Source organism: Ceratosolen solmsi, unplaced genomic scaffold (assembly GCF_000503995.2).
Source record: "Ceratosolen solmsi marchali unplaced genomic scaffold, CerSol_1.0 scaffold14, whole genome shotgun sequence".
Taxonomy (NCBI): Eukaryota; Metazoa; Arthropoda; class Insecta; order Hymenoptera; family Agaonidae; genus Ceratosolen; species Ceratosolen solmsi.
In genome coordinates, this window is record NW_011948420.1 from 7,226,771 (window position 1) to 7,240,968 (window position 14,198).

Genomic DNA, 14,198 nt, shown 5'->3' on the forward strand with positions numbered 1-14,198 from the left:
AAAAGCATATAAATTATGATACATATATATATATATATATATATATATTCAATAATGACGCAGAGTCCTCGACCCTTTTTCTCTCTCCTTATGGATTAAGCAAAAAATATTTAACTCTTCTGATATTCAATTTGCTTATATTTTGGAATGAGTCACGACGTTCTTTTTTCTTTCACCTTTTATCTTTATTTCGATTTCATTTAAATTTTTCTTCATATTTGTTTGCATGAGACCGACTAGATTTTTGGTTGTTCAATCGTTTTATGCTTAAATTATAAAATTACATAAATAAGTGGTGTTATATATATATTTCTCAATTAATTCGCTATAAATGCAATTAATTTAATTAATAACAGATGCAAATTGACAATTTAGAATAAATTTAACATTTAGAAATTTTAACAAAAATTCTTGTTAGCTTAAAAAATTCACTTATTCAATATATTTCCACGCTATTTTCTATATTAAAATGTAACAAAATTAATTTATTTTAAATTTAGGAATAAATATGTAAAGATTGTTGATTTGTTGATATTTTATAATATATCAAGAATATTGAAAATATTAATAATAAAAGTATTTAATATACATTATAGACCAGTCTACTTTAAATAATTTTCTACTTATAATTTTTTATTTACGTTTTAAAATAAATCTTATAATTTGTAAATCAACTTTCGATAAACAATTAGATAAAATTCTACGGTTATTTTAAATATATAATATCGCTAAAAATGAATGAATATTTATTCGCATATCGATTTTTATATGTTTATTTTTAAACAGTATATAATATATTAAATTATATATAAATTATATTAAATATAATATATTGACACACGAAATATGACGGATTAAAAAAAAAAAACTATATTTATCATTTATAATTTAACGATATTTGCATGTTGTATTCAGTGTTTTATATAAATATAAATTTTAATGCAAAAGTCTAGTTTTCATATATTTAAAACTTAATCGTTAATTTATGCGCCGTGTGAATAATGTAGTTGAAATTGCTATTATATGTGTGAGTTTCGTTAATTTTAGATGGAAAGTCTATAATACTTGATTAATTCTATGTATTATTGTAAAATGATGAACGATACTTGGAATGTTTTGTTTAAAATTTTTTGAGAATGTATAATGACTGGGTAGTAAAAATGCAATTTTTACATTAAACAAAAACTTTATACGAAGTAAAGCGCGGCCAGCGCAACGCGTCTACGCGAATAAAGGAAGGGCGTGAAAGCACTAGTATTATTGTGTATTTTCTCATCAGCAAACCAATGACCCCGGCAGATGCCCTACTTATCGACCTTTCTCGGTGAACAGTGGACTTGCACGTTTCATCAGCTAGTTCGTCTCGAAATTAAAACAAATCGTGGTTAAGATGTTATGACTTTGTCAAATTGCTATAAGATGATGTTATTATTAATTAGTCCCTTCACTGTATTATAATTAATTAATTATATCATTATACATTTTAGAAATTAAATACTTTCGATAGGACGTATCATATTGTAATGTTTAATCTTTAAAAAGTAATTTATTAAGGACATAATATTCCTTTTTTTTTTTTTTTTTTATTTTTTTTTATTTTTTTTTTTTATGTATGATGACAAATTTAAAAAAAAAATCATTCGAAAATTGATTTGTTTAGGGATTTAGTAATAATTTTAATACGATTTTATTAACGTATCTTTTCATATTTACATCATTTTTTTTTTATTTTTTTTTACATTTATCACATATATTTTTAATGCGGAAAGACTTTTAATTAAGATTAATTGACACTTTTTTAAATTAAGTGAACCCTAATTAAAAAATACTACAATATTCCTAATTGTGTCAATATACTTTTTCTTTTTAGTATCAATGATTTGTTAACTTGTTAATTATCTGTGAATGAAAGTTACATTTTTACAAAGACAAAGTTTATTAAATAAATTATCTAAAATTTATATGTAGTATAAAAACGACTTAAATTTGTTTACACTTAATTGAAGGTTCGATCTATATTTATTTATAAGAAATTATTATACATAGTAGTGAAATATATTATATTCATTCCTAATGAATGATATTTTAAGAATTCTCACGTATCATAAAAGGGAAATGGATATAATTGAAACCACATTGTTAAAAATTTGCTCGGGAAAGTGTATGAATACTTTAACACTACATTAAAATGGCTTACATTATTTCAATTTTTTAACATTGCAGTAACAATAGTAACCTACAGTGATTTTAAATATTTAATTTTTCTATCCATCAACATTATATAAAATTTTACGATATTTTATCCATAATTATTATGGATAGCTAGACATAAATATAAAAATTCGAAAAAAATAACTATATATCACCAATGGTATTTACATTATGAACATTATTAATTTAGTTTATTAATAATTATTAAGTATATGTATAGATAAAGTTATGAGTACACTTGAAATCCATACTTTTCTACTATGATTCATTGTTTAAATTAATTAATTTAATATAATATAAACTAAAAATTGCATTATAGTTTTCTGTTTTTGTACTATAATTAATTATAATAATATATTTAAATGTATATTTTTGTGTAAGAATGGTATTGTTTTATATAATGTAAAATAATTTGCATATATATGTTATTTGATAACACTGACACGCACTTACGCGCGCACGCACTTAGACACATCCCACACGTGCGCGAGCGTGTGTGCACAGAAAAAGAGAAAGAGCTAGAGAGAACGAGAGAGAGAGAGAGAGAGAGAGAGAGAGAGTATTATGACAGAATTATAATACGACCCTTAAAATAGCTGGAATTGAATACTTGAAATTCGAATTTTCATATAAACTTTATTGTTTGTGATGAAACACCAACTGCTCCTATTTATAATTACGAAATCTCTTGAAAATTATTTTTGAAATAATGGTGCGCATGTATTTTTGTTTATATACATTCTCTTCGTAATTTAAATGCATGATGTTCCAACGCTCTTTTTGGACGGATATTTTTGGAATTTCGAAAAATCTCCCCTTTTGAGCAGCATCATCTCGTGGGTTTTAAAGTATTACTTTCTATTCAGTATGACTAACATAAATTCCAATATAAAGTTTATAAAGTATTTGAAAATTTTTTCTAGTTTATAGGAAAATTTTCAATAGATATTATCTGTAGAAAAGTGTAAAATCGTATTTATGAAACATTTAATGTAATCTCTAATATAAAAAAAATGTTGAGTAATATAAACATAATGTTTTTAATGTTTTCACTCATTGAATTTGCCATAATTATAAAACATTAATTGATATATGGAAATACATTTCATTCGAGATTGTACTTATTAATACTCTTAGCTATATATTGGTAATGAAGTATTTTTAATAATTCAATAATTCTTTAAAAAAAAACAACATCAGTTTTAATTCCCTGTTGTGCATGTGCACTGATTGTATACGATGAACGTTCAAGACAATCAGCCGTGTACCAGCCGTCGGCAAAACTACTTTCAATTCAGCACTAATATTAACTCACGTGTTTTCATGTGTGAAATACATTAAACGCTCATGTGTAGACATTAATATTGCGTGGGAGAGTCGCGCAACGGTAAAAATTGTGTAACGTCATTCGGGCATACGGCAAGTGTCAGTCGAAGTCGTTTCTTTTAATTTATTAACACCGCGAAGAGCCGTAGAATATGGGGAATTATGTGCGAAAGGTAAACTATTTTAATATTATTTATTTTCTTGAAATTGTTTATTTACTTACGGTTTTATGTACAGATTATTTTAAGCCAAACCAATGCCACCGAATAATGAAATTTACGTTTTGATATCTTTAAATAAACATACAGGTTATTATACGAATAGTAATAATGTGTAAACATTTAAAAGATTTCGATAATTAAGCTGTGCAAATAAGTGAACATTATTTTATATTATTTTATGATTTACAATATGAGCTTTGACAATTTAGCATATCAAATATTTATAAAACGATAACCTAAAAATATATTAATTGTTTGTATGTATTATGAATAAAAGCTTTTAAGTATGGGAATGCTTTTCCATTATTGTAAGTATTATTAAATATAATTCTAACGACAAAATTAATTTTTCATATCGATTAAGATGCAATCCTTTTCTAATTTTTTAAGTATATGGTACAATTCATAGATCATTATAAAATGAAAGTAGATATTCAGTTTATAAATAAATATTAAAAAGTTTTTATTAAATGTTAATAATTAATAATATATATATATATATGTATATATGTATATATATATATATTTACTTACAATTAAATATTTTTAAAGGCTGTTAATAAACTGTCTTTTAATTATCTTATCTTGCTCAATACTTCGGTCAATACTTTTGATATTAAACGTTAATTTTATTATAATTCATATTTTTATTTTATAACATGTAGAAAAAAACTTATTCTTAATAAAAATTGCAAAATGTTAATTTCAAAGAACCGAAGATTTGTATATTGTAATACCGATATTAGACGAAAGAAAGAAAAAAAATCATAATTTCATTATTACACATGGTAAAACATTTTTTTAAATATTGATCTATTATACACATACGCAACGTTATTTAAACTATGAACATTTAATAAACAATAATATATTCTTAAAAATTTGTAATTTTCATATACATATGTATAAATCTTATAAGATTATTTTAAGATAAAATGCTTGTGAGAAAATTTTTTCCAAATTTTTTTCTTGTTGTCTTGAGTTTGAATTTTTATTGCTTAATTCGAATTTTGGCATTAAATTTTATTAGATAATTCGGATATTAAAAAATATATAATCAGATAGAATTTGAAATTTAATGGATTTATATAAATTGTATAATTAGCAGTATAATAACATTTGGAGATACTTAGGAAATATGTAGTCATATAAGAATAAATATTTTATAAATATAAAAGAGTTTAAGAGTTTCATATAACAGTATGGTTTACTATTATGGTTTACAATTGTAATGAAACGATAAGAGCTTGAATATATTAATCGACAATAGATAATAATGTGTGTGGATTTTATATGCAAAACTTGATTATTTAACAGCATTGCTTTGTAAATTCACTCTGTAGATATTGAATAATATTTATTTGACGCTTATAATAAAAAGTATCATGATCAAGTAAGATCAGTTCACCAATTGTTAATTAGATCTAATTAAAACTTATTTCTTTTATGTATTGCACATTCTTTAAAAATTCCGTATAAAAATTGATAATTGCAATTGCAAGCTTGTTACTTGTTAAATTATGAAAATGTAATGTAACATGACATTATTCCTTGGTAGAGGGGGAGGGGAAAGGGTGTATGAGAGAGAGAGAGAGAGAGAGAGAGAGAGAGAGAGAGAGAGAGCTCTGGGTGAAACGAAAGTGAGAATGAAGAAACTACACACTGCACCCTAGTTTAATGGAGTCCAAGGCCAAGATTGGAGCCCCTCGGAAATCCGATCTTGTGGCTTCAATCGCAGATATTGTCATCGGTATTTGATCATTGCTGTAGGCTCCGAGCCTCTTGTAACTTTATAATTAACTCGAAGCTCTCCCTCGGTTGCGCAATTTCGCGAACATCCGTGCGCATTGGCTAAGCAGCAGCTGATCCTGTTGCGTTGAAATTAGCAGTCCGCGTTTGTCTCGTTTTCCGCAGCTCGGGCTCCTTTCCCTTTTCTCGAGTCACGGCTTTTTATTTATTTTTTTTATTTATTTTTTGTTTTGTTTTTTTTTTTTTTTTTTTTTTTTTTTTTTGTTTTATTCTTTTCGAAACGCCAGACACTCTGTACGCCTACCGGCAAGAGCTCAACTCCAGAAGAGAAAGATTTGTGCGTGTGTGACTCCATTGCGTCTTGGAGATCATGGATTTTCTTAGCCGACTTTTAAGCAGACCCGCGCATCACCAGCCAGCTATTTGCGACGTATCGATCATAGATCGCGAGGTAAAGATACGTAATAATACTAAGTGAGTTTCTTAGATTAGTTTTGAAGGTCGTGAGTGAAACCTATAGTATAAAGTCAACTATATGATTATTGAAATCTGATGGGAAGAAGTGTCTTGGGACAGTGCGACAATAAGTGTTACAAGTAGTTTTTGGCATACAAAATACCTCACATACATACTACATTACTCTGTTAATCCGACCTCTCATTTATTAGATTAATGAATAATTGCAGTGGTTCCAAAATTGTATTTCGGTTCATTCATCGTTTCTCTGGATTGAATCATATTGTATCAAGTTTTATTAAAAATGCAAAATATAAGACATGACAACAATTGCATTCAAAAAAACATTGAAAATACATTTTCTGGTAATGTGGGTTAAAAAGAAAAAATTAGAAAATTAGCATTAATACTATAATATGGAAAAATGCAGCATGAAGGATATACTAGAGAATAGTTTTAATTTAAATATATATATATATATATATATATGTATGTGATATGAACAAAGCTAATATACTTTTAACGTATAAAATAATTATAATTGTTAGTTTAAATGTTATTTTAAAGAAATAAGTCACTCGCTTTCAAATTAAGAATTAAAAAATGTTTTTGTACATGAAGTTTAAAATTAACAAGCTGAAATTCGTTAAAAATAAATAAAAAAAAAAACAAACAAACAAAACATTAAATTTTTATTACCAAGATACAATTTTATATAATTAGAATTTCATTTCTTCGCATACTTTCGCTTATTATTACTAACTTATTTTCTTGGCCTTAAGTAATCTAATATTAAAATTCAATATCATTTAGAAGTAACACAAGCATGGATAAAACTTGACCCAGTTACAGTAACTTATTTAAATCATTTTTTTTTTTTTTTACATATTTAACAGTTTTAATAAGTCTTTAATTTTTAAATATTAACCTTGTATAATATGTTATAAAAATTTTGATTAATGATTCAATTCAAATACTTTGTACAATACTTAAATAAAATACTTTTATTTATTCTCGTATTAAATTTTATTTTTTTTTTTTATTTTTTTTATTTTTACTAGGTTTTGATAGAGAATATAAAAAAAATTACAACAATTAATAAATTTATGAAAATTAATTTTTGTATTTACAGTCCACAATTTATATATATATATATATATATATATATATTATATATTATAATTAATATATTTATATTTTGAACATTTTAAATATTAAAATTGTTGAATGTAGCATATTTGCAAGAACTTGACATATTTCAAGGCGAACGGCAGCGTGATATTTTAGAATTCGGGCATTGAAGATATGCGTATTACTTTAGAAAATAGAGAGAAAGATGAAAATGATGTTAATGTACATTGAAATTATAGACGTATGACTATAATAACATTTGGCAACGTTTTGATTTCATCTCGATTAACTTTCGTCCCTGTAGGGGCATCGGGCAAATTTTAGTGAAAAAGCTTATATTCTCCAAGCTGTATATAGCGAATAACAAATAATCTCCATAATGTCACATTATATTAAACAATAATTTAATAAGCTTATATCGATTCTGCTGTGTAGCATACATAATTTTAAATTAGTCATTCCAATAATGTTTTATCATACCCAATTGTAATTATACATATTAGTGTGCATGTATTTAAAGTGAAGTAAATTATTACTTATATTATTATTTATATTCGCAGTTAGTTTGAACATACGACTCAAATGATATAATTATAAAAAAAAAAAAAAAAAAAAAAAAAAAAAAAAAAAAAAAAAAACTATATTAAAAAAGTAATGTATATTTTGACTGTGAAAATAACGTTAAAAATGCCACGATTGTGCAAATAAGAATATCGTGGTGATTTTTAAAAAAGAAAAAATGTCATTTAATACATCGGACTTTACGTTTTATGTGCAGAGTGTCGGCTCGTCGTCGTCGCCATCGTCGTCGTCATCGTCTCTTTCGCCAGCAGTAAAAAAGCAAAATCGGGCGCAAGCAACCGATCAGTCGGAGCAGCTGACACGCATATCTCGTGATCATCCGGAGGCGTCATCGAGTGGCCCGAGCAGCTTAGTCCCTGAGAGTTTGTCCTCGGCTTCTAGCTTCCAGAGCCTCGCCTCAAATCATAGTTCAAAAAGCAGCAGTGGCATATGTACGGATTCAGCACCCGGTAGCCCAGACAAGACTAGCCATGCTTTTGACAACTCCTACATCAACGTCGACATACCCGACGTTGACGATTTAATCAATGCTTGCTTGAATATCAACTTGAACGACGGCCCCTCGGTCGACTCTCCAGACAACAACACAAGCAATCTCAGCCACGATCAAACCTTTGCTTCCGCGACTGATGATACAATCGCAAATGAAACCCCGATTGAGCTACGCCTCGAAGAGAGCATACAGACATTTGAGACTTGTCCTGTATTAGAGGTAACATCATCCTTTCCGTCTCCATCATTTCTTTTTATTCGATATCGATAAACAGCGTGGGGCCATTCGTTTCTTTGAAATGTTAAACATTTCGTTATGAAATAATATGTAAATTATTTATTGTTCGATTTTTTGCTCCTCTTATCTTAGTTGAATTTCTTATCTATAATTGCAATTTTTCGTTATTTAATGGTGATAGATAAAAAGTAAAAACACAATAGTATTATTAAGTATATAGGCATTATCAGAAATAGAATCTCTAATATCTTAATGCTGTTCGAACAAAGCAAAAGACGAAATAAAAATGAGAGAGAAAAGAAAAGAACATATTTGTATCATTATAATCGTTATTACTTTGCCTTCGGTTTTAAATGTAATTTAATTGGCGAAGAATGTTTCGAATAGTAAGATTATGATATCAATTTACCGAATCGGAAGTAAACGTTAAATTAAAATATTAAATAGTTGCTCAGAAATTGGAAAGCAAAATCTAAAACTATTTGCTTGGTATGTTTTAGACAAATCAAGTTTTGAAAGCAGAGCCTTTATCATCTAGTATTGTGAAATCGTCTGCTTCAATCGATCAGCCGTTCATTACTCCGTACGTTTCTTCGTTCGAGAATAGTGTAGTGCAGAGGCACGATAACGAATCGGAGTTCAAAAGCTCACTCAGCTCCTTGCAAATTGACGGCGGCACGACTGGCTCGACTCTCTCTAGCGTAGTCGACGTTATTGGAGAACCGAAAATCTGCACTAAAAATGAGACGGTTATTGAAGTGACGAACGACATAGCCAACTTTTCATTAAGGGATCCAACAAATGGTTAGACAAATGTTATTTATTAATTAACTATTTTATATAGTTCGATTCCTATATTATAATATATAGTTTTATTTTACGTCTGCCGCACGGGTGGAATTTTAAGACTTTAATTGCTTTAATAACTTTAATAATTGATCGATCGAAAGTGTAAAATTTATAAAATTAATGATTGAAAATTTAATCCATATTTATTATTCTCTTGTTTATTGCATTTTGCTCAAGCTTTCATTTACAATATAAACTTAGGCCATTCTATAATATTACTGCTATGTGTGCATACGAATTAGCAAATAAATTTAAAAGAATTTTCATAAAATTTAACTTAAAACTATGTACATGTATATATATATATATATATATATACATACATAACAATCATAACCGGTTAAAAATAATTAAATTTATTTAATATTTATTTAGTTTGTAATTAAAAGCAGTGAATTGATAAGTAGAAAACTACAAGTAAGTTAATTAATTTTAAATTAAATAAGATTTCAATTCTCAATTCTCAATTCTCAAGTAATGAATCGCTTTAAAAGATTTACAAAATAAAAAAAAAAGTGAAAACCGTTGATCTCTGTTGAAGGGTGATAGTTAATTTTTTTTACATTGATAAAATAATTATCGTCGATATTATCGTTTGATTATTAATTATTGTTGATATATTGAGTAAAAGAAAATTAATTATACTGCACAGATCAAAAGGAGCAACAAAATGCAACTGAAGTGAATTTATGCATTAATAATGCCCAGAACTACCAGACACTCGATTGTACTACTCTATTGAGTTCAGAGTCAAGATCTGACGAATCGAAGAAATTTATTGTAAAAACTGCAGATGAGTTTAATTCAAGCGCCGTAATAGATAAGAAGAGTATTAGAACAGACACAAATACTACAAATAAAAATGAACTTATCGAGAAAGAAGAAAATACTATAAATAATACTGATAATAAAATTAAAATTATTGTAGAAAAGACAAATATTTTAAATAAAACACAGGATATAGAAACGGATAAATTTTTAAATAATAGAGACGTTATCTTACAAAGGGATAGTTTACCAAACAATATACAAGAAACTACTGAAAAGTTAAATGCTGTAAATAACGATACAATTGTTGTAAAACGTGAAAACAATTTAGATAATCCAGAGATTATTAAGAACGATATTCAAAATAATATAGAGAAATTTATTGAGATAAAAGATGAAATTTCAAAGCCCAATAATCAATTGATCGATGAACAAATTGAGCATATTAATTCAATTTCTAAAGCAGTATTAGATACACAAGAAAGAGAAAATAAAGTATCGATTGCAGAGACAGTAAGTCCGAAAAATAACGACACATGTGTAGTAAATGAAATAAAAACTCCCAATAAGTCAAACGTAGTTATTAAAAAGGAAATTGAAAGTTCAAATTTTAGTGAAACGATTCTTCTCGAAGAATCGCATAAAGCAGATACCCTAAACATTGAAGTAATAGCTTCTACTCCATTGCCCACAAAGTCTTTAACTAAAGATAATACCCACGAATCTTCATGTAGAAAAAGTGCATTATTTGTTAAGAAATCTGACATTTTGGAAGACGAATATGAAAAAGAATGTATTAAAAATTTAGAGACATTGGTGAAAAGAGAAGAAGTTGTTGAAAACCACGGGAACATTAATTTTGATGAAACAGTAGCGATAAATAAGTCCTTCGAGAAACTATTCTCTCCAGAGCTTATCCCTAAAGAAAATCTTGACTTGAGCAACAATATTCTGCATGAAAATTCCTTAAATCTACTACCTCCTCAGGAATCCGAATACGAGGCTTTCAAGCCACAACAGCAGAGTACAAATTTACCATTTCCTGATCCAAGCAACTTTCGAGCGCTACAAGAGGCTGCTTTATCCGTTGCCAAAGAGATCGATGATTCTGTAGAAAAAATTGAAGAGAGCGAGCATTTTGTTTCAGCAACTACCGAACGTAAGTTTATATCTGAAGAGGAAATTTTGTATTTATTCGTAGCTAAAATATTAAATAAGTGAATTTGACTTTCAATACTGCGTACGTTATATTTTAGAATACAGACTTTTGTATAATGAATTTTCATATATAACAATTTGCATTGTTGAATTTGTTAGAATTTTATATTGCGTTGTTCGATATTGATTTTATAATATAATAGAAGTATTTAATTGTAAAATATATCATTATTTGTCTAATTATTAAAAGTTTTTTTTTACTTATAACTAAGAAACAAAACAAAAAACAAAAAAACAAAAACAAAAAAACCAAAAAAAAAAAAACAAAAAAAAAAACAAACAAAAAAAAGAATTGTCTTTTAAATGAACTATAATTTTATTTATTTAAATTTACAGTATTTGGAGATCCATCGGCTCTTGATTATCTTAATCAGGTCGGATCGCAAACAACCAGACGTGGCGAAAGATATGATTCATTGTACATGAAGTTTGATCCTTTGGCTGAAAAATTAAGTATGTTGCCTCAAAAGAATCTTCCTGCTTCTGCACTACTCGATGAAGAAAAAGAAGCTAAAGTTGAAAATTCTCTTAGTAATATGGGAACGCCAAAGAAAAATCCTGCGTTAGCAGCTATTGATAGATTGCTTTTTTACAGTCCGTGTACAGCTCCTTCGACCGATACCGAAGTACCAGAAGCTATACAAAAGAAGGTATTTTATATTATTATTCAATGCCCTATTTATATATTCATGCATAAATAAGGAAAGAAATGAGGGATAAAGTTATGCGGCATAAAAATAACCGTTTATCTTTAATGTGAACAAATTTTTTATTTATTTCACTAGGAAGTAATTGAAAAACAAGAACCATTGGTTCCGATTGTTGATGAAAAAATGGCTAAAGAATTGGAGTTTGTTAGGTCAACCGTACTTCAATTGGAAGCAGAAATCGAAAAACAACAGCAAGAATACAAAGATCAATTAGATAGACAAAAGGAGGTATTTGAAGATAAAATAAGTCTTATACAAACCAAACATAATCAAATGCAGGCGCAATTAACACAGGAGGTTAAATGCAAAGATCAAATGACGTAAGCATAATAATGCAATTAACTTGCATGAATTGCGCTCGACCATTTAAGAAAAAGTGCAATTAAAGCATGTCAAAGGAAAATTTGATACCTTTTAATTCTGTAACAATTTTTCTCTTTTCCCCTCTCTTAATAGGGTTGTGGTGGAAGAGTATGAAAAGTCGATAAGTAGGTTAATAGCGGAGAGAGAAAAAGATCGAACAAATTTCGAAGCAGAGAAAATTAAAATTCAGGAAGAACTTCAAGTTGCCAATCAGCATCTTAGTAATACCGAAGCAGCTTTCAGTGACGTCCATTCAAAGTATGAACGGCTCAAAAATGTAGTTTCAGCCTACAAAAGTAACGAAACCGTTCTTAAAGAAAGTATCGCAGAGAACCAAGAAACTATTAAGACACTCGAGAACAGATACGAGCAGCTGAAAAGCCATGCAATGGCACAACTTGAAAAGTACGTATTTAATATTTATGTACGTATATTATTTATGTGGTGATAAAAAATTCATAGAAAAAGTAAATTTTTTATGTTTAAGAATGTAAGGTACATTTGAGAGAAATGAATACATTAAATTTGCCTGCACCAAATGAAAGCTTTATAAAACAAAAAGTTTTATAAAATCATCGGAGCTTTTATATGAAATAATGATGTTCATTTACGTATTTTAATATCAAATAATTTACTGCTTTTCAGGGCAAATTTGGAATTAAGTGCTATTAGAAAGCACAATGAAGCTGAAACAGTGAAGCTAAAAGCATTGGTCAGAAAGGCTGAATTAAAGAGCAAGTCTCTCGAAGAGACGGTTGAACAAAAAATGAAAGAAAATAAGGAATTAACTCAAATAATTGACGAAATGATAGCAAGGGTTGATTAGTCGTTATTTTTTTACTCTACAGGATTTATTATTTAGGTTTAAGAAGCGTCATGTAATATCGAATATGTCCATACTTATATATTGTTTTTAAAAAGAAAGGAAAAATTGTCTTAGCTTAGTTTGAAATAAGCCGTTTTACTAATTATTTATAAGTTGTAAAATACAATATTTTATCGCAATAAAACAAAATCGAGGCTTGTTCAAACTATAAAATTTGTATTCCCCCAAGTCCTATTAAGATATAGTACAAATTTCCATACATAGTTAATTTTATTAGCAACAGTGTATACGCATAAGCGACATTTTTAGAAAAAATATATTCAATCTTAAATCTTAACAAACTACTTATCGATACAATTTATTGTTTTTAATTTTAATCGATCGTACATAGTTATTCAATAACATTTTTTAATCTATTGATCCTAACAAGGCCACTTGATTTATCTTGCAGTTATCGAAGCTATTTAACTGATATAAAATAAGTTTAATGTACTTAGAACGATTTGGTCTTTTTTTTCATATTTTTCTTCTTCGTTTTTTTTTTTTTTTTTTTTTTTTTTTTTTTTTTTTTTTTTTTTTTTTTTTTTTTTTTTTTTTTTTTTTTAACTCAATATTTTATAATAAACGTTGAAGTTTATAAATACCTAAATTATTTATTGTTTATCCAATAAATAAGGTCGACATATTAAAAGTGCAAAATTACTTTTATAAATGATATACCAAAACCATAATTTTATTTCAATAAATTATGTGTATTAAAAAAAAAAAAAAAAAAAAAAAAAAAAAACCACCTTTTAATTAAGTAGAATATAATTGTAATGGCAACAAAAGAAAAAGAATATTTTCGACAAAATTTAATAAGAAACTAGAATTAATAAAACAAAAAACAAAAAAAAAAATCTATCCCAACATACAATCTTACTTTCATAATAATTCAATAAACCGTTTAATTTACAGTTTTTAGCAGTGTAGTCGTTTCTAATTCTCTAATTCTTCTTTCTTCTTCTTGTTTTACCTATATTACAAACAATAAATCTGTAGAAAATTAAAAACTTTGC

At 27.1% G+C, this 14,198-nt stretch overlaps 1 protein-coding gene across 1 annotated transcript; it reads left to right on the forward strand.

Moving 5' to 3' along the window:
* Positions 1–5,810: 5,810 nt before the first annotated feature.
* On the forward strand, positions 5,811–13,269 carry tacc (transforming acidic coiled-coil protein). The gene is made up of 9 exons (XM_011498289.1): positions 5,811–5,958; positions 7,873–8,388; positions 8,907–9,210; positions 9,908–10,167; positions 10,432–11,182; positions 11,578–11,891; positions 12,027–12,271; positions 12,408–12,719; positions 12,960–13,269. The coding sequence occupies exons 1-9, from the start codon at positions 5,878–5,880 to the stop codon at positions 13,138–13,140; spliced, it is 2,964 nt and encodes a 987-aa protein (XP_011496591.1). The 5' UTR covers positions 5,811–5,877; the 3' UTR covers positions 13,141–13,269.
* Positions 13,270–14,198: the final 929 nt, after the last annotated feature.

Coding starts and splice junctions, on each gene's coding strand:
- tacc (XM_011498289.1), top strand. CDS start 5,878: ATGGATTTTCTTAGCCGACTTTTAAGCAGACCCGCGCATCACCAGCCA. Junction 5,959..7,872: donor TATCGATCATAGATCGCGAG/GTAAAGATACGT, acceptor TTTTATGTGCAG/AGTGTCGGCTCGTCGTCGTC. Junction 11,892..12,026: donor CAGAAGCTATACAAAAGAAG/GTATTTTATATT, acceptor TTATTTCACTAG/GAAGTAATTGAAAAACAAGA.